The sequence below is a fragment of the Bos javanicus genome, chromosome 23 (genome assembly GCF_032452875.1).
Source record: "Bos javanicus breed banteng chromosome 23, ARS-OSU_banteng_1.0, whole genome shotgun sequence".
Classification (NCBI taxonomy): domain Eukaryota; kingdom Metazoa; phylum Chordata; class Mammalia; order Artiodactyla; family Bovidae; genus Bos; species Bos javanicus.
The window spans coordinates 43,863,566-43,889,528 of record NC_083890.1 but is presented as its reverse complement, the minus strand read 5'-3'; the positions used below and the strand labels follow the sequence as shown (position 1 = coordinate 43,889,528).

At 46.1% G+C, this 25,963-nt stretch overlaps 1 protein-coding gene across 11 annotated transcripts in view; it reads left to right on the top strand.

Moving 5' to 3' along the window:
• Positions 1 to 25,963, top strand: part of PHACTR1 (phosphatase and actin regulator 1) — a 525,946-nt gene that overhangs the window by 280,570 nt on the left and 219,413 nt on the right. Inside the window, exon 1 of one of the 11 annotated variants that reach the window (XM_061398843.1) lies at positions 3,582 to 3,665. The exons of 9 other annotated variants lie outside the window; for them this stretch is intronic. Coding sequence is in view for 1 of the 2 variants with exons in the window: in XM_061398844.1 (XP_061254828.1) it covers positions 3,910 to 4,162 (253 nt within the window). In the remaining variant the exon portion in view is untranslated. Of the gene's footprint in view, positions 1 to 3,581; positions 3,666 to 3,894; positions 4,163 to 25,963 lie in introns of those variants that run through there. One more of the 11 variants, XM_061398844.1, reaches the window with a different exon arrangement.

Genomic DNA, 25,963 nt, shown 5'->3' with positions numbered 1-25,963 from the left:
TCTTCCAGCCAGCACCGAGGTGTATTCCATCCCAGTCCCCTCTCTACCCACCTTCTCTTATAACAATAAATGACTGTGCGTCTCAGCTTCCAAATTCAGCCTGAGACGCAAACATTCATACATCTTCTAAGAGCAGTGCGTGCTCAGTCTCTTCAGTCCTGTCCAACTCTTTGCGACCCCATGGACTGTATGTAGCTCACCAGGCTCCTCTGTCCATGGGATTCTCTGCAGGAATACTCGAGTGGGTTGCCATGCCCTCCTCCAGGGGATCTTCCCCACCCAGGTATCCAACCCACGTTTCCTGCATCTCCCCTGCATCACAGGCGGATTCTTTACCCACTGAGCCATCTGGGAAGCCCCTGCTGAGAAGAGTAAGGTCTGATGGAACTTTCAGCACAGATGAAAGTGTTCTACCACCGTCGTCTCATACGGTAGCCACCTTGCGCATGTGACTGTCGGGCACTTGAAGTGTGGCTAGTGCAACCGAGGCACCAAAATTAATCTCATTCCATTTATTCAAGTGTAAATAGCCATGTGCAGCTAGTTGATACCAGTATTGGCCAGCATAGTTAGAAGCTCAAACTCAGGGTAGACTGTTTAGGAAAAGGAACCACTGAACAAGGGAATAGCTCTCTGAGGCTCCCCTTAGGCCTCTACATGCTAAACCTGAATAAAGAGCCCCCACAGCTGCAGGGCAGCACCCTGAGACAAGCTGGCGGTCATGTCAGTATTCTCTCTACTACAATGTACTGATAACTTGGTCAATTAAGACAGAGACACTTGAGCTTTTGGGTCTGTTTCATATTCAGTGGGCAAATAAAAGATTGCTATGGGCTTCACTGTTTTAATAAGACCATGTAGAGTTTGTGCAGCTCTGTTGTTCTGATCTGTGGGCAGAGAGTAAGGTGGAAAAGGCTTGGAATTTTTAAAATTTATTTTTTTAAAAAGCTGTGTTTTTTGCTCAGAAGATACTTAAAGAGGGGACACAGTTTGGGAGAGGGATCTAGTATTTGAAAAAGGGAATAACAAATATTGACCCATAACACAATGCAATAAATTCCTTCATACACTCCTCCAGCAGAGCAAATGGCTCCTTGGCCACCTCTGTGCATATTTAGTCACGTCAGTCGTGTCCGACTCTTTGCAGCCTCATGGACAGTAGCCTGCCAGGCTCCTCTGTCTGTGGGATTCTCCAGGCAAGAATACTGGAGGGAGTTGCCATGCTCTCCTCCAGGGGATCTTCCCAACCCAGGGATAAAACCCATGTCTCTTATGTCTCTTGCATTGGCAGGTAGGTTTTTTTTGTTTTTTGTTTTTTGTTTTTAACCACTAGCGCCACCTGGGAAGGGCTTCCCTTGGAGCTCAGTTGGTAAAGAATCTGCCTGCAGTGCAGGAGACCTGGGTTCAATCCTTGGGTTGGGAAGATCCCCTGGAGAAGGAAATGGCAACCCCCTCCAGTATCTTTGTCTGGAAAATCCCATGGACAGAGGAGCCTGGTAGGCTACAGTCCATGGAGTTGCAAAGAGTCAGGCATGACTGAGCGACTAACGCTTTCGGTCTTCAGTCTTTGAGCCACCTGAAAAGCCTTTGGCCACCTCGGAGAAGGCAATGGCACCCCACTCCAGTACTCTTGCCTGGAAAATCCCATGGATGGAGGAGCCTGGTAGGCTGCAGTTCATAAGGTCGCTAAGAGTTGGACACAACTGAGCAACTTCACTTTGACTTTTCACTTTCATGCACTGGAGAAGGAAATGGCAACCCATTCCAGTATTCTTGCCTGGAGAATCCCAGGGATAGCGGGGCCTGTTGGGCTGCCGTCTATGGGTCGCACAGAGTCGGACACGACTGAAGTGACTTAGCAGCAGCAGCAAGATAAGGCTATTAGTCAGCCAGGGACCACGTGATGTGAATATGACAGGAAAAGAAACTAAGATTTACCTGTAGCTGACTTGACTGGTAATCCAGGTGAGAAGGGAGGGGTCCCTGAAAGCCTCAGTGGGCACTAGGGAAGACTGGATTGTGATATAATTAAAGAGAACAGAACTCCAACTAAGGATTCCCTGAGATCTCCTTCTAGAGCAGACCATGGCAGCTGGACACCTGGTGCTCCTAAGTACAGAATGCAAATGAGGCTCGGAATATGCTGACTTGGACAGAATGCTTTGCATGTGAGAAGTAGTATAAATGAGTGGGAGAACTGGTGTGATCAGAAGCATATTTATAACACAGTAATTTAATATCCCCAGTGGGTGGTGGACCCTATTCCCCATGAGGTGAGCTGTATGTGTCGAGAATTTGCCCAGTGACCTGTCTTTTGCGGTGGTGTAAGACAACAGGGCAGGACTTCCCCGGTGGCCCAGTGGTAAAGAACCCACCCACCTGCAGTTCAGGAGCCACAGGAAGCACATGGGTTCGATTCCTGCCTGGGTTGGGGAAGATCCCTTGGAGGAGGGCATGGCAGCCCACTCCAGTATTCTTGCCGGGAGAATCCCATGGACAGAGGAGCCTGGTGAGTTACAGTCCATAGGGTCGCCAAGAGTCGGACACGACCGAAGTGACTGAGCATGCGCGCAAGACACAGGGTATTATAAAATTCACTTTGGAGAAGTTCTTGGAAACAATGGGTGGTGATAACGATTTAGCTGATACTGTTTTCACTGGCCAGAAAAGAGGACAAGGGCTCACAGGGAATGGGGCATGGAGGGAAAAACAAGCTTGGAGTCAGACACACCTGGCTGTAAAAACATTTGCCCACTTAGGCTTTGTATCGAGATCACCTGGGAGCTTGTTAAAAGTTCAGATTCCCGGTCCCTTCACTGAGCTACTAAACCAGGATCTCTCCGCTGGGGGTCGAAAGGCTCTTTTTAAAATAAACACACAAGGTGACTGTGCTGTGAGGCTTCTCTTAGCATTAGCTCTGCAAAAGGTGAGGTAGGATTCATGATACCTGGAGTCAGGATTATGGTATCCATATAATGTCATTTAAAAAACAGCAACAACAAACAGGTAGATCAAACAAAGGCTGGATAAACTTGTAGCTGTTACAATTCTTGAGCCATGGATTTGCCTTCTTGAAGATACTGTTCTTTTCTTTAGAGATCTCAGGTTGATGTCATTTGCCTTGCTGAGCCTTATTAACTGTGTTAACTCAGCTGGAGAATCTTCACCCAAATTAGCTAGGATCCCAAAGTTGCAAGTTGTTGTTTCTGAGGATTGATAAAAGCAACCTTTCCTGTTCCTTTTCGCTCTTTAAGTTTTAATGACATGGATGTAAGGCCCTCTTCAGGTCGGGGAATTTGTATTGAACATGAAAACATCAATTCCGTTGTAACAGGTTGTCGACTCCAGAGAAAACTCAAGGGCTTGGTGGGGGCGGATCCGCCCGAGAATGGTAACGTGTTCTGGCCCCAGAGAGGCGCGTGCACCTCGAGGGCTCCCAACACAGCGGCCTTCGGTGTGGCCCATCTTGCTTTCAATAGGCAGCAAGAGGCTGGAGGAAACGGGGGGCGGGGGAGGTTGGCGTTCTGCCCTGCAGTTCGAGAGTGAAGGTAGCTGCAAAACCCGGCAGGCTCCAGTGGCTGGTGCTGAGACGCGCGGAGGGGTGGGGCTGCCCGGCGAGGATGAGCGCGTGAGGCCCCGAGGGAGGCGGGGGCGCAGCATCCCAGGTGGGACGGGGGAGTGCTTTCTGGAAACCCTCCTTCGGCCTCGGGATCCCGATTGGCTCGGGCGGGGAGGTCGGCAAGGTCAAGACCCCCTCGGCGCCTTCTTCTGATCCGCCCTGCCGCGGTCGAGCGGCTGTTGAGACGCGGGTTGCGGGGCGTGGCGGGGGCATGCTGGCCAGGCGGCGGGGCGCGAGGGGCAGCGCGCGGGGGCCGGAGCGGCGCCCGGCCCGGGGCGCCCGGGGACCGGATGGCGGAGCCCACGCGCGCCGCGGAGCCGGGGAGGTTTGCGCTCCGCTCGCCGCGCTGCAGGGAGGGCGCGGTGCCAGGCGCGAACGCCCAGAGACCCAAAAGGAAAGCTTTTTATTTGCTGAGGATGAAGCCCCTGAAGGAGCCCGCCCCCAACAACAACAACAACGTGTCCTTTGCGATCCATTGTCAACTGGGCAAGGAGATCAAACACATTTGCAGCAACTGCAGTCGTGGGGAGGACGCCCGGGACGGTGAGTGTCGGGGCGCGTCGGGGCGGCGGCGAACGCGGGAGGAGAGGAGGCGGCCCTGCCGGTCCCAGTTTGGGGGCGCCGCAGGCGGCTCTACCCGGAGAACTGCGGGGACATCCGCCTTCTAACCGGGCGTGACGCCCGCCCACCCGGCACTTTGCGGAGCGCTGCCCAGAGCCAAACCCGGACCGCATCCGTGCTGAGACCATTGATGGAAACGCTCCCCCCAAACGAGGGGTTTGAAACCGTTAAAGGGGCAACTCTGGGGGAAGGTGGGGCTTTAGGGGGTTCATCAGGGGCAGCATTATTAGCTTTCAAGAGACGATTTCACCTGCTCTCCCAGCTTTCTGGGCTTCTTAGGGTTCTCTCACCCTTGCGTTATGAGGATGTGAGCTCTGCTGGGCAGCGTTACAGATGTGGGCGTCGGGTGGGTTGACTCTGGAGAGGTGGTTTGGCCTCGGCCCCAGCGCCCTGCGCCCTGCAGACTTGTGGAGTTGTGGAATGAGGTCCGTTCGGAGTAAAACATGGCCGTGGTTTTTGGAGCGCCGCTGGTGCTCCCTCCTGGAATGATGCCTAGTGGCCGAATGTGGGAGGTGGGGAAGGACGGCAGCGGCTTCCTCCAGGTGAGCCTGTTCGAGCTAAAGAGCGCCCCCCAAACCGATCCGAGCGGGGCGGTGAAAGGGTACCGGGCCTCAGCGACTCTGGGCAGAAGGAGCCAAGCAGGAGGGACAGCCCTGCACGGGCAGAAAGCTCTGCAGTTGTGGGCGCGCCTGTGTAACGGTCCAGCATCTCCCAGGCAGTTGGAAGCAGCTCACAGAGCTGACTCCGGAGGGTATGGAAAAAGTTTCAGGCAGCGGGGTTTTGCAGGGAAAGCATTAGCTATTGGCCAGGCTGAAGCTCATCGCCTGGTGCTGCACACACCTGCTTGGGCAGGCAGATTTCTGCTACCAACCCCAAGCGGGGTTCGCTTGTTCGCTTTGTAAGAACACTTATTACTTAGGGCCTTCTCTGGTTTCTTGCTGGCCTCTGAAGTGCAGCGTAATGAAGTGACTGGCTTGGCTAATGTCTTTTCAAAATTAGGAGTCCTGCTAACGTAATTATACTTTTCTTTGATGAAACTGCAAGAGAGGCTGTGCTGGATGGCGGTAGGAGGAAAACCATGCTGGAGAAAGGCAGGCACACAGCACAGGAGGCAGCACTCCTGGGAGGTCTGCGGGAGGATATCCACACACTGACATGCGTTTGGTCCTTTGGCTACTCTATAAGCTGAGGACACCTATGGGATATATAAATGGATTAGTGAGATGATCTAAAGCCGGTCTTTTACTGTCTACTATAATAGAGCATGAGATGCAGGCTAAAATATTTATTAAATGAGTCATTCTGTTGACGGAATTGCTTCCCAAATGGGATACTTCCACAGCCTTGGGGAATTGATTTAAATTGGGATCTCTGAATGTTACTGCAGTAAGGAAAGGTCTGTACCCACACTCAAGGGTATGGGTTCGTGTGTGTAGTTATGAACAGGATGCTTCTGCTTACAATACGCGTCATCTCCACAACCTCAGATGCTCCAGAATGTGTTACGGAGCTGTCTTTGGGGATGTTCATACGTCACCTGATGGGACTAAAGCCTTTCATTTCGAAGGATTCTTGTGCAGGGGGAACCTCATGTGGGGGTGCTTAATTTCTGCCAAGTTCTCCCCCGGCTAATCCTGCTTTCCAGTGTGTGTGGTGTGCTTCTTTAGTCACTGAGAAAATGAGGTCAGGAGCCTCACCCTTCTTTAAGTGCCAGAACCCAAAGCAGCGCTGCCCACTGTGAAGGAAAGGAAGTTCAGATACATTTCACTTTCTGCCGAGACTGACCTTGAATCATCCGTTGTCATGAGTGGAGGTTCTGCGAGTGAAGTTCTCCAGCAGCTGTTTCTCAGTTTGAGTCATCTATTTGTGCATGCCAGGAAGAGCCAGCTATTTTAACGGAAGTGTGTAGTGAAGACTGTAGTAAGGCCAACAGATTTGCTAGGACTCGACAGAGGAGGACATTTCTTATGGTGGAGTGTGCCTGTGTTGTGGCCAGCACTCTAAATGTGTTTGGTTTCTCCTCCAGCGCCACGGAGGTCATTTAGTAGCCACCAAGGAAAGTTCTGGTCCAAGTGGAAAGTCCTTACCTGAAATTTTACACAGGGAGAATTTTATAGAGATATTGTCCACTGAGGCTCAATCTTAACTTCCTCATATATAAGATATATTTAAACATTTTTGTAACTCAGTGTAAAGACAATCTATAAAACTATTTGGCTGATAGAGAATAAACTTTAAAAGAAAAAAAGATCCCTGTCTCAGTGAACATATATAAAAAGTGAAATTGCATTTCAGCACTTGCCCTTTTACTTAAAAGAGTTTGTCTTTTTTTTTTTTTTAAGTTCCTGGTATCCACTGACTAGAACTAAAGATGTTTGGCTGACTTTATTATTAAATAGAAAATGACTTTAAAAATTGTAGAATGTAGTTCACCTTTAATGGCCCAAGGTATTTTGTGTTTCTTTCATTCTTGCTGTTTTGGTTCAATACTGAAGCCATTTTTCAGATGTGGAAACAAGCTACCATAGTACTTTGGTGTAAAGGCCACAAGTGGGTGAATGGTAGAAAAAATTCAAATTTCTTGTCTGTCTTTGAAACTGGAGTGCTTCCCACTGTGCCTTCAAGTTGATTATTTTTTTATGGCACCTGTACCGAATGTAGGAAATTAAGTACGGTGATGTGTGTGTGCCTGTGTTATATACATGTACAGTCCCGATAAGCCAGGTTTATTAAGATACTGAGCTGAAAGGAATTGTACAGTTCCCTAGCATATTTAATTTTACCTGCTTTTCCTACTTAGGCTGTCATTAGTAGGAATAGAGGGGGAGAAGTTTTTAGATGAGTTTAAGTTTTGTATTTTGTAAAGCTCCAAGAGACATAGCTATTGGAAGTCAGTAGGAGAATTTGATTTTACAAATAGGTAAAAACTCTAGGGGGAAATCTAGGATCTATACTATATAATTTTATACATCTTTTCTTTTCTCCTTTGAATTCCTTTTGAGTCTGTTAGTGAGGAATTATAGAATTATGCCATTAATAATTGTGTATTAAGATCATTTCAATAGAAATAAAACATTTTGAAGAGTTTTAAAAAATATTTTGAAACTTCTATCTTATAGTGGCCTATTTACAAAGCAATCAAATGATAAATAGTAGATTTGGAAACAAGATATTGATTGTAACTGCTACTCTGTGCCTTTTACATGTGATGGATCAATATTTCAAGGTTGTTTTCACTTCACTAAATATGATTTCCATTCTTCAAATATTTGTACATAAAATCACTAATCCAGTCACTTACTAGATGAATTTCCAAACTTTATTTTGGGGATTAGAAATATTTAACTTGTTTTCTAATGGCTTCCAGTGTGAACTTTTAGAACAAAAACAATTTGTCCTAATACTTGTGAGTTACTCTGTAAGTTTCATTCCGTAAGACAGCCTTTTGGAAAGCAGTGCTTTACTAGTTTTTGTGGGTCAAATCCTTCCTTTTGCGGATGAGGAAACTGAGGTGCATAAAGATGAGGTGAGCAGTCCCCCGAGATCCAAACATTTGGTGTTGGGGTTGCTAACAGTACCTGTCCCTTGATGAAGCAAGATATTTCTAATAGTGGTCCAGAGCTGACTCCTGGAACCTCACTGCCTGTTTTCAAATGATGGCTCCTCCCCTTGCTAGCTGGGTGACTTTAGGATGCCATGATACTTACTATCTACTGCATGGAGTTGTGAGGATTAAATGAGGTAATTGGTATGAAGCACTTAGCATGGTGCCTGGCGAGAGAAGGTGCTGGAGAAATATTAGCTGTGATTACTATCATCTCTATTGTTACCGCCAAGTTCAATTTTGTCTTGTATTTTTCCGCCTGCTATTGTGCGTTCCTTGGTCTCTTCTGTAATTAAACATCCCTGGATTGGGTCCAAGATGAAAGCATCAATTCTACTCTGTATTTAACAGTGAAAACGTATCTTTCTAATAAAAGCAAGGAAAAGTGAGATTGGAGAAGAGCCCCCTTCAGCGTTGTGCACTTCAAAATTATTCTGCTGTGGTGGTTTTAGAGTTTTAACAATCATGACCCGCTTGTTCTAGATGAAAGGGCTCATGCCTATGTCTAAATTTACAGTGACTGAGCACTTTTTGGTCAGTGGAGTAATCAAAAAAATAGGCAAGGTGAGATCTTGAAGAGGAAATGTGAACAGCGGGATGAAGTAGTTATTGCAGAATTCTATCAACATGGGCCGGAAGGACTCTCAGAGGCAAAGGGAGAGCTGTGGAAGGCATGGCCTGAAGCAAGGGGTAGAGATGGGAATCTGCCTCCTTAAAGTCGGGAGGACCTGGGAAAGGCTCTAACTTGGGCAGGTTATATAAAGGCTGGAACCCTGAAAAGAAAGGCATGTGCTGAGACAGTAGTGAAGAGAAGTGAAAAAGGACTTAGTGGGGTGTTAGGAAGGGATGTACAAAGCAGGGAAATTCTAACAAAGGTGGGCTGTTAAAATTCTGTGTAAGTATCATACACAGTCATTCTTCAGTATCTGCAGGGGATTGGTTTCAGGTACCCTCCATGGGTACCACAATCCAGGGATGCTCAAGTACCTTGTATAAAATGGCCTAGGGCAACAAATGCAATCTGCTTTCCACACCTGTGGGTTTTACATCTGTGATACAGAGGGTGGACTGAATTCCTCCAACTGAGCTATTGATTGATTCTCTTAAACATTTGTTTTAAAATTAGCAGCGTATGTGTGCTGAAAGTGATGGACCCTTTCAGATACCAATAGGTACAATAACCAGCTATTGCAACAGGAAAATAAACGGCTAAGTTGGATAAAGCCATTAACTGTGTGAGTAAGGCAGGCGGGCTTCCTGGAGGAGGTGATATTTGGACAAGAACCTAATGGAGGAGTTTTCTCAGGTAAAGAAGGAAGGGCATGTCAGTGAGGAAAACAATGTGCAAATGATTTAAACTACAGAAGAGCACAATCCACTCCAGTATTCTTGCCTGGAGAATCCCATGGACAGAGGAGCCTGCCAGGCTACAGTCCATAGGGTTGAACACGACTGACGTGACTTAGCACACATGCATGCATAACTTACTCAGAAACAGGGAGAGGTTCAACAGGTAGAATTAGTGGAATGTGGCAGAAATGACATGCAGTAGTCCAGAAACATATGTTGGGGCAGTTCATTTTTTCCCAGTGATATATTTGTGCAGCATTTTTATGTGCCAGGTTAAGCATTGAGAATATAAAAGTCAGTGAGACAGTATGGTCTTTGTGCTCAAAGACCTTATAATGTAGCACAGGGAGATAGGTAGACTGCTGCTGCTAAGTCGCTTCAGTCGTGTCCGACTCTGTGCGGCCCCATAGACGGAAGCCCACCAGGCTCCCCCGTCCCTGGGATTCTCCAGGCAAGAACACTGGAGTGGGTTGCCATTTCCTTCTCCAATGCATGAAAGTGGAAAGTGAAAGTGAAGTCATGCAGTCGTGTCCGACTCTTAGCGACCCCATGGACTTCAGCCCACCAGGCTCCTCCATCAATGGGATTTTCCAGGCAAGAGTACTGGAGTGGGGTGCCATTGCCTTCTCCAATAGGTAGACAGACAGATGCAAAGAAGTTTTAAAAAGTGTATGTGAAGGGCAGGTGTTGTTTTGGAGGCAGAAAGTAGAGAGTGTCAGGCCTGACTTGGGCAAGAGAGAAATCCGGAAAATCTTCGTACAATTTACAAAGGAGTTCATATTTCATCCAGGGAGCACTGTAAAAATATTTATTAATAAACAGAAGTCTCAATGAAATAGAGTTGGGAGACCAAACTGGGGAGTTGTCACACCCTGAGAGGATAGCAGACCCCAACAGGGAGAAGACAGACTCTTCTTTCCTGGCGGGGATTCAGCCAGTGAAAAGCCACGGACTCTTTGTGGCTAAGTCCTCCCAACTTCCTTTTCCCTTTTGTAAAAGTGGCCCCCTTTCTGGGACTTTCACGGGTTGTAGACTTCCAGTTGAATTTCTCTGCTGATCCTGACTGAATCCATCTTTTTGCTGGAGAAGTTACCAGCAGTCTATTTGTTTTAGGTCAGCAACACTAAAAGTAGTACAGGGATTTTTAAGCAGAGGTAGCATGATGGAGTTACCTTTTTAAAAACGATTATGAAAAATTGCACACATACAAGTGTGGACAGAAGAGGATAATGGTCTGTATAGATTCCTCACATATTCCCCCAGTCCTGTATTATACTGAAGCAAATTTGTATACGTTTTATGAGGGTGTTGCCAGCAGAGCTTAAGCAGGGACTGGTCGAGAAGGGACCTGGGTCCGACGCTCATAACCAAGAACGGCCATTTCAGGACCTTGAGCAGCAAGTGTCAAAAGACCAAGACTCCGCTATTCTGATATATGAATACAAAGGCCCAGTAAACGTTTCAAGTACCAGCAATTCAGTTTGCCTTAGTTTCAGCATGACTTTGAACTTGTAAGTAGTTTTGCTAATTTCTCCTGCTCTAATATCTTTTTGACTCACTGACATCTGTAAATATTCACTCAGCTTAGAAGATATTTTTAAAATATTTGTAAAAATCTATAGCTTAAAATCGGAGAAGGCAATGGCACCCCACTCCAGTACTCTTGCCTGGAAAATCCCACGGATGGAGGAGCCTGGTTGGCTGCAGTCCATGGGGTCGCTAGGAGTTGGACTGACTGAGCGGCTTCCCTTTCACTTTTCACTTTCATGCATTGGAGAAGGAAATGGCAACCCACTCCAGTGTTCTTGCCTGGAGAATCCCAGGGACGGGGGAGTCTGGTGGGCTGCCGTCTCTGAGGTTGCACAGAGTCGGACACGACTGAAGCGACTTAGCAGCAGCAGCATAGCTTAAAATATACCCATATATCTAAAGGAGATTTAAAAAAGATCAATAGATAAAATATATACATATGACTTTATTGAGAGGGCAAGGTTCAGAACCTATTTGCTAGTCCCCAACATTCATTTCTGTAGTTGATATTAATGGTAAGAATGTTTTGGACATGAATAGGTGTTTAGAATTTTAAGACATGGCAGAGAGGGGGCATGAAGATTTCATTTTTGTGTAGGTCATAAAACAGGGATTCAGTTTCATTCTTTTGCATGTAGCTGTTCAGTTTTCCACTTATTGAAGAGACTGCCCTTTCCTCCTCGTATACTCTTGGCTCCTTTGTCATGAGTTAACTGACCCAATATGCATGCATTTATTTCTTGGCTGTCTGTTCTGTTCCACTGATCAGTGCGTCTGTTTTTGTGACAGTACTGTACTGTTCTGATTACCGTAGCTTTGTAATACGGTTTAAATCAGGAAGTGTCCCTTCAATTTTGCTCCTCTTTCTCAAGATTGCTTTGGCTATTTGGGGTCTTTTGTGGTCCCATACATGTTTCAGGATTTTTTTTTTTTATTTCTGTGAAAAATGTCATTGGAGTATTAGTTGCTTTATTGAGATATGATTCACACACCATAAAGTTCACCCATTTAAAGTGTACAATTTGATGGCTTTTTGGAGAAGGCAATGGCAACCCACTCCAGTACTCTTGCCTGGAAAATCCCACGGGCAGAGGAGCCTGGTGGGCTGCAGTCCTTGGGGTCGCTGGGAGTCAGACACGACTGAGCGACTTCACTTTCACTTTTCACTTCCATGCATTGGGGAAGGAAATGGCAACCCACTCCAGTGTTCTTGCCTGGAGAATCCCAGGGACGGGGGAGCCTGGTAGGCTGCCGTCTATGGGGTCGCACAGAGTAGGCCACGACTGGAGCGACTTAGCAGCAGCAGCGTATTCACAAGGTGGCTCTCTGTCACCGCAGTCAGTGTTAAGACATCTTCATTACCGCCAAGAGAAAGCCTACTCCCCTTAGTGAATCTCTCCAGTCATTTTGTCTCCCCTAGCCTTAGGCAACTACTAATCTATTTTTGTTTCTATAGCCTTCCCTATTCTGGACATTTCATATGAATGGAATCAGGCAATATGTAGTTCTTTGACTGACTTCTTTCACTTAGCATAACATTTTCATGTTCATCCATGCTGGAACATACATAAGCACTTCATTTCTTTTTATCACCGAATCATTGTATAGATATGACATGTTTTGCTTATTCACCAGTCAGTGGATGGTGATTTGTGTTCTCTCCATTTTTGGGCTGTGATGAATAATTCTGCTTTGAACATTACACACAAGTTTTGGTGTGGACGTCTGTTTTCGTTTCTTCTGAGTATATGCCTAGGACTAGAATTGCTGGATCATATGTTAACACCTTATTTAGCCACTTGAGGAACTGCCCGTTTCTTTTTCAAAGTGACTGCACCCTTGCACATTCCCGACAGCAGTGAAGATAAAGTCCTATTCTACTACATCTTTCCAATGGTTGCTGTTATGTGTGTTTTGGATTATAGTCACTCTGGAGGATTATTAAGAGAGGAAGTGAGATTTGGTGGTCAAGAAGAATGTTGATTCAGTCAGCTTAAAGCCAGTAAGTTGAGAAAACCTAGACACTTACATACATTATGTTACACTTTAAAGTTTGCACGTTATTTCCTTGCTATCATGAGAACATTTTAGGGTTGGAAATCCTGTTGTACTCATTTTAGGGAAGAGGAAACAGCAGTGGTCATGTCTTCCGCCACATCACCTGCTGATGCTGCTGTACTTGGGATAGCCCTCTGCTTCCACCTCTGCAGCCTTGGTTGGCTCCTTCTGAGATGTGAACTTCTAAGAGGATACTGGGCTTCCCTAGCTCAGTGGTAAAGAACCCACCTACCAATGCAGGAGACGTGGGTTCAGTCCCTGGGTCGGGAAGATCCCCTGCAGAAGGGAATAGCAACCCACTCCAGTATTCTTGCTTGGGAAATCCCATGGATAGAGGAGCCTGGTGGGCCACGGTCCATGTGGTCGAAGAGTCAAGCATAACTGAAGGACTAACAGAAACACACACACACACACACACACACACGAGGCTACTGTTCTAGCCAGTGAAGTTTCACTTCTTAAAGTGATTAGTGAAATGTGAACGTGATTGCTTCTGGAAAATTCAGGAAGAAAAAGAACATGGAAAACAAACTGAATTCATTGAAAAGCAAAAGAGGAAGTTATGTGTGTTTTGGATGATAGTCACCCTGGAGGATTATTAAGAGAGATAATTATATCTGTTCTCTACCTGCTCTTGAGTCACCTCTGACCCGGGTTTCTTCCACCTGTGAGATCATTATTTCTCCTCCCTGAAGATGCTGAGTTGTCTGAAACCCACCTACATCAGGGATTGGTAAACTGTGGTCTGTGAGCCCTCTGTTTTCACAGCAGAGAAGGAAGGGTTTCTTTGTTTCTTTACAATTACAACAACTGACAGAAATCAGAAGAAAAAGACTATTCCATGATGTAAGACACTTACACTAAATTCTGATGTCGGTGTCCATAAATAAAATTTTGTTGGAGCTCATCCATGCGTGATGGTGCATGTGCTGTCCACAGTAGCTTTTGTTGCACAGCTGCTGGGTTGAGGAGCTGCAGCAGAGATCTGCAGACCCTGAAATATTTGCTCTGGCCTTTATCAGAAGAATGTTGCCGACGCCTGATACATCCCCATTCCTGTAATTAGGAAGTACTGCAATTGACCATCTTAACAACACGTCTAATCTTAGGATTGAAAGGGACTCGATCACTTGTCTATATCATTACCAGAACTGCAGTTTTACTCTTTTTCAAAGGCTCCGTGATGTCCTGGTGTAGGCAGAGGGACAGGTTTAAAATGAAAATCAACCTAAAAAGAAACAACTCATACGAATTGGGTTTGTGGAGTATCTTTGCGCTCCCCACCCCCACCGTGACCTTTATGTGGGCTTCAGGCAAGCGCATGTGACAAAGGGGATGTATTTCTAATCCCCACCTAAGAGCATGCTGTCTTGACGCTGTTATTGTTTCGGTGTGAACTTTAGAACAATCGCCTCTGCTATTTTGGCACATGGAGACTTGCCTCCACGGTAATTATTTTGCAACCCACAAAAGTAATTATAAAATCAAATAATTAGCTTCTAAACAAGCTGTAACCCCAGCGATGACTCTTGGGAGGGGAATGAAGCTCCGTTCTTCAGTTTTCGTTTTTAGGACTGTCACCGTCTACCTCCCTTGCCCCTTTACCTCAGGTTTTGTGTTATGTCAAGTTCAGTCTTGACTGCTACGTCAAGTACAGTCTTTAGTGATGCACCAGCTGCCCTTGAGGCGGCTTTCTTAAACAGTAGTATTGCTCCAAGGTTATGAGCAGAGAGAGGAACAAGCAAGAAAAGGGAAAAGTGAAGCCTGGTTTAATCCTTCCAGTGATAGGAAATCCACTTTTAAAAGGGTGTCACAACCTACCACACTCCATACCTGGTTTGGGCTGGAATTTTGGGGAGCTGCTCTGTAGTGAGACCTCCAGATTCTGAAGGTGTTCTCAGTGAGAGTTGGCACCAGGATTTCCTGGCACAGAGCGAGGAATGCAATCTGCCACATAGTTAATGACCGTCCATCACTGACAAGCTGGCCACAGAGCAGAATTGGGGGTTATTTCTTGAGAGACTTAAGTCTGTTTATGGGCAAGTGTTTGTCTGCCATATGCAGCAGATACTGTGGTTAATGTTTATATGTTTGGAAACTTACTCATCTGATGAACTCGGCTACTCCCCATGATGAAAGGCTGTTTCCAGCAGCTGATCTTGGCTATGGGTGCTATGATGGATTTGCTACATATTCAAGACTCGCACTCTCCAAATCTCAGTGACTCACTGATCCGTGAGTCCCTAAAGAAGCCAAACAGTCCCCAGACAGGAGCTTATCGTCCCCCAGATGAACACACAATGAACCTTTCTGCTGGCCCAGAGCCCTGTTATTTGCGTATCCACATTGAAGAGTATGCTACAATTTCCAGTTAGCCATGGTATGAATTATTCATGCCCTAGAAGCAGCCTGTGGTCAGAACGCCACCGCCTGAAGTAAAACGGAAGACAGAGGAGCAGGTTTGCATATTTGCAGCTGACAGCGCCCTTTGCAGTGGGAGCAGAAGTAATGAGCCACGGGACCCCTCCCATCCTTCTTCCCTGCCTTTGAGGCGGAATCATGAACAGGAATGCCTGTATCTTGTGGTCAGACGATGGATGTAACATGGGTTACTGGCGAGTGTTGTAGTCATTGGGCTGTGTGCCTAGGTCAGTTTTTCAACGTTTTCCAAGAATACAGAAGAGGCAATACATATGAAAAGGAGCATCTGTATTCAAGACCTAAAAGTAAAGACCAGGGACATAAGGACGAGAGTTACCCTTTGGAAGAAGAAACTTGTGAGTATCTTAGAAGACCCTCATGTATAAACCAGATAAAAGGGGGGATGGCTCTGGTTTGCACGGGGCTACCCTCTCACAGAGTGCCCTAGAGTCCTAAAGCTTTCCAGTGGACTTATTTTTTTTTTTAAGATTTTTTTGATAATGACCATTTTTAAAGTCTTTATTGAATTTGTGACAGTATTGCTTCTGTCTTATGTTTTGGCTTTTTGACCCCGAGGCATGTGGGATCTTAGGTCCCCAATCGGGGATGGAACTCACACCCCCTACACTGAAAGGCAAAGTCTCAGCCACTGGACCACCGGGGAATCTCCAAGCTTTCCCGTTTAAAAGTTGTTCTCTGCTCCATTTAGATGAGATACAGTGTAAAGTGATTACTGCATTTTTAGAATATGAACATCAACTCATAACTGGGGACATTATATATGCTCAACTTTATCTTATAAAGATGATGAAACAGCTAATAGAGCAGCCTCTGACATAAGTAAGGTATAACCAGATAAGGTATCGGTTTCTTTCGTGTGTGTATGTGTATGGTCCACCCTAAGGTAGAGTTAATTTGGGGGAAAATGTACATATTGGGTGAAGATTTGCATGGCATCATGTATAAATGGGTTCTAATAGAAACTCTTTAGCTTCAGATTATTTCAAGAGGAATGTTTAATCTCATGTCGACATTAATAGTCACCTCTGTAAAAAAAGACAACTGCTCAAAATGAAATTGGACCAGGTGTCCAGTCCTTTTTGCTTCCTCTCTAACAGGCAGCTCCAGTACTTTGGCCACCTGATGTGAAGAACTGACTCATTTGAAAAGACTCTGATGCTGGGAAAGATGGAAGGTGGGAGGAGAAGGGGAGGACAGAGGATGAGATGGTTGGATGGCATCACCAACTCAATAGACATGAGTTTGAGTGAACTCCGGGACTTGGTGATGGACAGGGAGGCCTGGCGTGCTGCAAACCATGGGGTTGCAAAGAGTTGGACACGACTGAGCAACTGAACTGAACTAACAGGCGGCTCAGTGGTAAAGAATCTTCCTGCCAATGCAGCAGGCTCAGGAGACATGGGTTTGATTCCTGGGTTGGGAAGATCCCCTGGAGGAGGAAATGGCATCTCATTCCAGTATTCTTGCCTGAAAAATCCTATAGACAGAGGAGCCTGGCAGGCTACAGTCCATGGAGTCCCAAAGAGCTGGACACGACTGAGCACGTATCTGTCTCTAACACTGTTGATGGAAACTTGTTGAAATTCACCATTAGATTTATAAGCAAATGTTGAGGACCAAATAGGAATGACACTTAGCATTTAAACCACAAGTAGATGGGTCAGTGTGTGACTCACTCAAAGTACATAGTTCACCATGAATGAAATGACACAAAGTTACTTTGAAAATATCATAGCCATAAATTATTGTGAGATTTAACTGGGACCGTTTCCACTATGCTTTTAGAAAGCAAACACGGCTTATTTTTATTGCAGAATCCTAAGAGTGCAATTCCTGGCAGTGTTTACCAGACAGCAGGAATTAGCAGCCTCCAGGGGAGGGTTAGGAAAACAAAGCACCCTCTGGGAACCCAGCTCCTAAGTCCTGGTGCCAGTAGCCTCGATACAAACTGGCCTCAAACAAATTCAGTCTTGACCTTGGTTTCGCTCCTTGTGAAAGCGGGGAAAGGAGAGGCGGATCATGCTTGTTCTTCCAGAGGGTCTTGAGAATCTTCAGAAGGCTTTTGGAAATTTTTCAAGAATAGAAAACATGGCGGGGGTGGGGGGCGGTGTTGTGGTTTTCAGTCCATGGTGCCAGCTCCCACATTCAAAAGGGATGAAGGGCCTGCGTCTGTCTTTTCTCCTCGTATTCTCCTCTCTGAGGGCCGTGGTGATGGTTGGTGGAAGGATGCGGAGCCAGACAGGCTGAGGAGCTTGGGGGACTGGGAGAACCATTGTCACATTCTCTCAAGGTGAAAGAGCAGAGGGCTTCCCTGAGCTCCATGAACAGATGACTCTGCCATCTGCTTCCGTCTGTGCGTGGCCTCCCGCACACCCAGCCGAGCCCTCTGCAGACTTGCAGGTCACAGAGCACTGCGCTTTCAGAAGAGCAGGCTCCTAAGGCTAGGCTAGAGACCCCAGCACCTTGCCCACGGCTGGTCCCCCCAAAAGACCAAGGCTCTCCCGTCAGGCCAGAGAGGGTAGGCCAAGGCCCCTAGGGAGAAGGGGCCTCTTCAGAATGCAGTCCTTTGCTATCCCGCTGAATCCGTAGGTATCACAGACTTTTAAGTGCACAAATATGCCTGTGACTTGGGGATAAAAAGCAGTCAGAGTGAGGATTATGGACTAGTCAGGAAGTAGATGGGTTAATCGGGGTGCTTGGTACCTCGCCTTGGCTCTTAATTTACTCCCTTTCCTTCCTTACGGACATGCAGGGTCCATTTTATTCACTTCTTCTGACACACAAAAGTTTAAATTAGCTGTATCGCTTGTGGGAAAATAATACATTTTCTGCCTGGCGCACACACATACTGAGGTCTGTCCTTTTTAGACGGTAATAAGACAGAAAAGACAAGGTCTCCCTTGCCATTTGGAAGTTACAGTCCATCCAGATTCCAGGGTCTGTGCCCTTCCAACAGAGACCCGCAGAACCACTGAACTTCCTGCCAAAGACCTCTGACTGTAAAGGAGGCTGCCTCACACGCCTCTGCTATTGAACTTCTCAAAGCAGCTCTGATTACAGCGTGAGAAACTTTAGCACTCAAGTCCTGACCTTCAGTGTTAGGAATTGTTGTCACTTTTAATGAGATGTTTTCCAGAATATGTTCCACAGAACACATGCTCCATGGGATGGTAATAGACGGTATGTAAAAAATTTCAAGACCAAGCTAATTTGGAAAAAAAACTGAGCTGAACAAAGTTAAGTAGATTGGTTTAATCTCTGAGCCTTGATGTGCCCACGTGCTTAGAGAAACTTCAAGAACAGAGTGTTTATACTTATTTACCCAGATTGATTTCATCATGCAGTGTTGTTTTTTTTTTCCCTTGTGGGGTGGGGAGAATCACAGGTGATGAATGTCCTAGAGAAGAATTCTTGTGTGGCTTCAGAATTTTCCCATAGAAATGCTACATTGATGGATTGCTTCCCTCTTGTGAAAGATACAGAATCCTACAGAACAATGAGTTTCGGTCATGAATTTTTCTTTCTGACCGGAAGCTACTGGCATCAAGCTTCATGTTAACTGCAAAGAAATACTTTCACTTTTGCTGAACATGTATCATTCAGTGATTTTTGACTAAAAGAGCTATGAATGCAAGTTATTATACCTTCGTTTCAATGAGTCCGGCAATTAGGTACTTTTTCAGTTTCCCAAGTTAGGCTGTAAGGTTGAACCGTGCGGCAGGGCTGGAGCTTCTAGAGATCTGGGTCTCCATATGTGGAACATTTCAGGTCCACGTTGCTCAGCCTCATGATTACTGACATTTTGGACTGGATATGCCTTTGTTGGGGGCGGGGAGTGGTATTCCGTACACTGTAGAATATTTAGCAGCATTTCTGACCTCTGTTCTGGCTTCCCAGGTGGCTCAGTGGTAAAGAATCCGCCTGCCAAGCAGGAGGCGTGGGTTCAATCCCTGGGTCGGGAAGTTCCCCTAGAGAAGGAAATGGCAACCCACTCCAGTATTCTTGCTTGGAGAATTCCATGGACAGAGGAGCCCGGCCGGCTACAGTCCACGGGATTGCAAAGAGTCAGACACGACTGAGCACACACATGCTGACCTTTGTCCACGAAGTACCAGTAGCATCTATCACTAACATCTTAAGATGCGCCTGGGACTTTTAATTTGGTAGGAGGACAGACAAGAAGGTAACTGCGTTTGAGAGAACGGAGTATTAGAGTTGCTGAGAGCAAGCAGCATGCCACACACCATGCAGGGTGTCCCCGGGGATGCACAGGGAGGGCCAGGAGGCAGGACCCAGAGATACTACAGCCCAGAGTCTTTATTTGCTTTTTGCTGGAAAAGAACGGGCGAATCAAGCTAGGTAAGTTTGAGCGAGGTTAGGATTGGTTCGTTTGAATGATTTTGACTGGCTCATGGTTATAACGGTGGTCTCTAGATGTTCAGTACCTGGCCCTGGGGTGATTGAGGGCAGAGGAAATATTCACTTGGTGTGTGAGAGCTAGATCCAGGAGAGGGTTGGGGGATAAGCTTTTGAGTACTAGGTTTGCCTCGGAAAAGTGCTCTGGCAGGCGAGTTGCTTACTATCTCTAGGAATTAGCTAGTTCTGGGAGGGGCGGTCTCTCCAGGCCCCAGGATGGCAGAGCATCATCTAATACAGAAAATATTTAAACACAGCCTTCATACACCCACTTCCCACTTGTGACAACCAAAAATGTTTCCAGACAGTGCCAAACGTCTGCCCCCCAGCCCTGGGGGAAAGAGGGCGAAGTTGCTCCTGGGTTAAGAGTCACTGGTTAAGGAGACTTCTCTGGCGATCTAGTGGTTTAGACATGGCCTTCCAGTAATTCAGGGGGCTCCCCTGTTCAGGGACCTAGGACCCTTACATGCCTAAGAGGCAAAAAAAAAAAAAAAAATAGCAATATTGTAACAAATTCAATAGAGACTTTAAAAATGGTCCACATGTAAAAAAAATCTTAGTAAAAAGGAATCACTGATGAAGGGCCAGGGTGTGAGGGGTACCAAGCCTGAGTGGGGTCACCAAAGCTTGAGATCAGTGTGGACTAAAGCCCAGGAGGGGCATCTGTGTGAAGGGGGCTGGTGGATTGGCAGAAGTCAGGAAGGCAGAAATCCTAAGTGGGAGGATTCAGAGAGCAGGAACAAGGAGGGGAAGGAAGCGTGAGTATATACATTGCTGCTGCTAAGTCGCATCAAGTCGTGTCTGATTCTGTGCGACCCCATAGGTGGCAGCCCAATAGGCTCCTCTGTCCCTGGGATTCTCCAGGCAAGAACACTGGAGTGGGTTGCCATTTCCTTCTCCAATGCATGAAAGTGAAAAGTGAAAGTGAAGTCGCTCAGTCGTGTCTGACTCTTAGCGACCCCATGGACTGTAGCCTACCAGGCTCCTCCGCCCATGGGATTTTCCAGGCAAGAGTACTGGAGTGGGTTGCCATTGCCTTCTCCATATACGTTGCTAGATAATAACAAGGACATCTCAGTCACTTGCTGTATGCCAAGCCCAGCACCAGTGATGGGAAATGCGGGCTTAATCTTCTCAAGAGCCCCATGAGTTAAGTACTGTTTATCTCAGCTTGGCAGAAAAGAAGACAGCCTCCAATGGATTAAGCAGCAGGTTGGTCTCACCGGTAGTGAGTGGTGGGGTTAGGATTTGAAATCAGGTCTCTTTTTTATTACAAGGTAGTTAAGATATATTTAATAAATGACAGGCAGAAGTGTCTGGACTTACAGAGATGCACTGCACGGAATGATGGTAGATTCTTCAGCAGAGGGGTGATCATATGGAAAGGGTATTTTGGTTTGTCTCCTGGCATCAGCTCTGCAGCTGCTGCTGCTAAGTCGCGGCAGTTGTGTCCGACTCTGTGCGACCCCATAGACGGCAGCCCAACAGGCTCCCCCGTCCCTGGGATTATCCAGGCAAGATCACTGGAGTGGGTTGCCGTTTCCTTCTCCAATGTGTGAAGGTGAAGTCGCTCAGTCATGTCTGACTCTTAGCGACCCTATGGACTGCAGCCTTCCAGGCTCCTCCATCCATGGGATTTTCCAGGCAAGAGTACTGGAGGGGGGTGCCATTGCCTTCTCGGCAGCTCTGCAGCAGGCATGAGCAAATGGGTTGCAGGTGGGGTGGGGTGGTGCTGAACAGGATTGAACAATACAGTTGTGGTGATCTGCACTTGGCCAAGGGTAGTCACAATAGGACTGGAGCAGAAAGGGGCGTCAGAGATGTTTCTTGACAGTAGCAAATAAAGGCTGAAGGGATAAAGAAGAGAGTTACTCCACAGTGTCTAACACAAAGCCTAGAAAACCAGTGCTCCCTTCCCATTGCCTTCTCTGCAACGGAGAAGGGCATTGAGTGTAATAGAAAGTCAGGCTGGGATCTTAGGAACAGGGTAGAATATGGGCCCACTTAAAGATTTTGGTTCATTTCGTTCATTTCCATGGTTTCCTTGGTGGCTCAAATGGTAAAGAATATGCCGGCAATGCAGGAGACATGGGTTTGATCCCTGGGTCTGATCCCTGGGTCAGGAAGATCCCCTGGAGGAGGAAATGGCAACCCACTCCAGTATTCTTGCCTGGAGAATTCCATGAACAGAGGAGCCTGGCAGGCTGCAGTCCACGGGGTCACAAAGAGTTGGGCACAACTGAGCGACTGACACTTCTCCATGCCTCATTTTTAGCTTTCATAGTAGTGCATACTTCTGTTATACTCACTCCAACCATCTAGGCTCTGCTTTCTGCACTTTCCATACATCAGCTCTTTCCCCATGGTGACCTCTGAATGCAGTCACCATTTTCCAGATGAGGAAACTGAGGCTTAGAAAGCTTCGATATCTTGCCACAAATATGGCAAATATGTGCCGGTCACCAAGTACTCAGCTTTGCAGCTTCTGGAGCACACTGTTGACACTCAGCTGCTAGGCCTTTTGGCATCATTATCTCCTCTCATCACTGGGTACACTTATGTGCTTGGTTTTCTCACCTGTGACCTGCAGAGGCTAAGCTTATACTTCCTGTTTATCTCTATCACACTGTGTCCGAACGATAGTTCTACTTACTAGGCAAATCAGACCTAGTTCTGTTATTTATTATAACGGAGACCTTTTTTCTTTAAAAGAAATGGGGTTTCAAATGTTTTCCTTTTGAGACCTTGGTTGGCCCAAGAAGAGAGACCCTATCCTTGAAGTCCCAGGGCCCAGAGCCTTGTCCACAGGAAGCCACTCTGCTGTCCGTGAACCTCTTTCCCCGCATCTCTGAGCTCCTTGAGGGCAAGATGCTGTTTTATATGTTTTTGTATTCCTGGCACATAATGTGTTCCCAGTAAAAGATCAATAATTTTGTTTTGTTTTTGTTTTTTAATGACTTCAGACTGAGAAAATCAGATTTCATAAGTTGCATTTGGCATAACATTACCATGATTCGAGTAAACTCTTTTCCTGAAGAAAAGCATAGTATGAGCCTTCAGGATGGCTACAAAAACAGATCCAGAAGGTCCTATAGAAAGGAAAGGAAAGGAGGCTCCTTACCTAGACAGTAGAAAGCAGAGGGCTTCCATGCCTCAGAGTATGAGCACAAATGTTGAGTTGATGTGACTTACTGTTGAAGAGTTTAGATGGTGTTGGCAAACTTTTCCCATAAAGGGCCAGGCAGTAAACATTTTAGGCTTTCATCATACGATCTCTGTTGCAACCCCTCGCCTCTGCTGTGGTAGTCCCAGAGCAGCCATGCTGCAGCTGCTGCTGCTAAGTCGCCTCAGTCATGTCTGACTCTGTGTGACCCCATAGACGGCAGCCCACCAGGCTCCCCCGTCCCTGGGATTCCCATTTCCTTCTCCAGTGCATGAAAGTGAAAAATGAAAGTGAAGTCGTAGGCAATGTATAAACGAAGTCACATTTTATTGACAAAGACAGGCAGCAACCCTGACTTAAACCAAGGGTTATGGTTTTCCAACCCCTGGTGTAGACTCTCAAGTGTCACTGGGCCCAGTTCCCAGCTGGGCCACTTCCTGAGGGTCTTCTTCAGATTGAGCCTCAATTTCTACGTCTCTAAAATGGTGACTCTGATAGCATCCACTACTTAGGACTGGAGGGAGGGTCAAATGAGATAGTATAAATAAAGCATTTGGCACTGATCCTAGATACAGTAAGTGAGCACTCAATACGTAGTGTCCATTATTGCAGTTATTATAGTATTCTTTATATCCTCCTGGTTTTCTCTTCTTGCTCTGCATTGTAAGAAATGAATTCATGCTTGTGAGTGCTGTGGTCAGATGTTTTATTTGCAGCCCTCTTTTTCTGTCTGTAGACTTCTGGAGTTTAATAATAATAATAATGGTATCTGTAGTTTCTACCTACAATGATTGTTTTAAGTACAGACTTCATGTGTAGTGATAATTTACACAGTGTCTGGGATGTGGCACTCGATATGCTGTAGCTAATAGGAAGAAAAGTTGAAAATGTAAGGTTTTAAAAATTTTAGATTAAAAGAAGGAAAAAGAATATAAAATAACTCACTAATTACTTAGGAATCATGCTGAATCTCAAATAGGAATTCTGATGGGGGAGATCTTAGCATTCTGCATACGTAAATGACTTCTTTTTTTTTACATTTGGAGCCAATTAATTGCTTGGCTCTGTTAATCAATGATTTCCTAAAGTGGAATCCATTGTTCATAAACTAGGAACTTTAAAACCAGTCAAGGCATTTGCTTTTCCAAACAATCTGTTTATATTATAGCCAAACAAGAAAAGTCACAACAAGCAAAACGGCTGTCTGTTGGTCCGGCAGCACAGTCTGTTTTACGTATTGGGGGCACTCCCAGTGAACAGGCACGGATGTGCTGAGCCAGTAACCCAACAGTAATACGTACAAGAGGTGAAGGCAGAGCTTGTTGACAGGCCTGGCTTCTTCTGAGTCATGTGTTCTGAGTTATAGGGAACAGGGCTTCTCCACCTTGGCACCACTGATACTTGGGCCGCATAATTCTTCATTATGGGCGGTTATCCTGTGCATTGGAGGGTGTTTAGCAGCGTCTTGGCCTCTACCCACTGGATGCCAGTAGCACCCCTCTGCCCCACCCCAGTGTCACAACCAGAAAGCCCCCAGATATTACCAATGTCTTCCCCCAACTCCCTCCCTCCCTCACCCCAACTGAAAACCACAAGTGTAGACTGATGGTTAAACAGCGCCTAGAGACGTCAAGGTCCAACACACCGAGGCAATAATAACTTATTCCTACACAAGCCTGATTTCTCAGGATCGTCTAAATTTCAAATATTCTCACGTCAGCAAATTATGTTAAATTTGGAAATACGGTGATGGTCCCTATGGATGTTTGTCTCATTTGGCCCTTAACGTTGGAATGGGGCGTCCCAGGTGGCACTAGTGGTAAAGAATCAGACTGGCAGTGCAGAAGACACAGGAGCCTTGGGTTCCATATCTGTGTCAGGACAATCCCTGGAGTAGGAAGTGGCAGTTATTCCAGTATTCTTACCTGGAAAATTCCATGGACAGAGGAGCCTGGAGGGCTACAGTCCACGGGGCCACAAAAAGTCGGACTCGCCTGAGCACACACAAAGTTTGAATACGTTTATTGTTTCCCTGTTCACATTCAGTCTTCTGCTTAGGCAAATCCGTGCACTTTGTACAGGTGAAGGACATAGAATGTTACTGTATCCTGGAATGATAGAAGTCCACCGTTAGTTTAATTGTAACAGATTTCATTAAGACATTTAAAGAAGCAGAGCAGTACAATGTTGTGGTCTCTCCCCCACCCCATGTTGGTGCTAGCTTTTGAGGTAAAGCCTTAAAGCTAAGGTTTAGTCCGCTTCATATGCGGCTGGGAGGGGACGGTCTTTTGGAGTGTGTGAGAAAAGGATTGTTTTACCTGTCTACCAAGATACCTTTCCAGGTAATTTCTGGCACGTTGGTTATATCACCTGAAGCAGGTTCATTTGTTTTTAGGGTGCATACCATGTGTGGACATTACTCATGTCTTTAAAATAAGTTTCAAAAACTACCAGCTTTCTTTTTAACTCACCATTGCCCAAGCAAAGGTGGCAAGAAAAACGAAATCATTGTTTGCACTTCTTAATCTTACACCAAGTTCTACATGATTATGAGGTTGTTTAACCTGTAATAGGATGTTATGGGGGATGTTGAGAAAGGTGTCAGTTTTAAGATTGTGGCTTGAAAATATTTATGATAGAACATGTATATAGTTTTCTGTACTGCTATTCTGAGACCTATGGAATAGTCTACTAGTTTAATGCAATATCAGATTTCAGCATCAGGTTAAAGGAATTCAGGGATACATTATTTTTACCTAATACTATAGAATAATTACCCATGAATTAATTTTTCTGACATTATATAGCTTGGGAATAATTTTGTCAAATTTTTCCTGGCCTAATCTATGTTTGTGCTGGGCTGAGTCACTTCAGTCATGTCCAACTCTTTGCGACCCCATGGACTACAGCCGCTAGCCGCCTCTGTCCATAGGATTCTCCAGACAAGAATGTGGAGTGGGTTGCCATGCCCTCCTCCAGGGGATCTTCCTGATCCAGGGACCAAGCTTGCATTTCTTGTGTCCCCTGCATTGGCAGGCCTGTTCTTTACTACTGCTGCTGCTAAGTCGCTTCAGTCGAGTCTAACTCTGCGACCCGAGATGGCAGCCCACCAGGCTCCCCCGTCCCTGGGATTCTCCAAGCAAGAACACTGGAGTGGGTT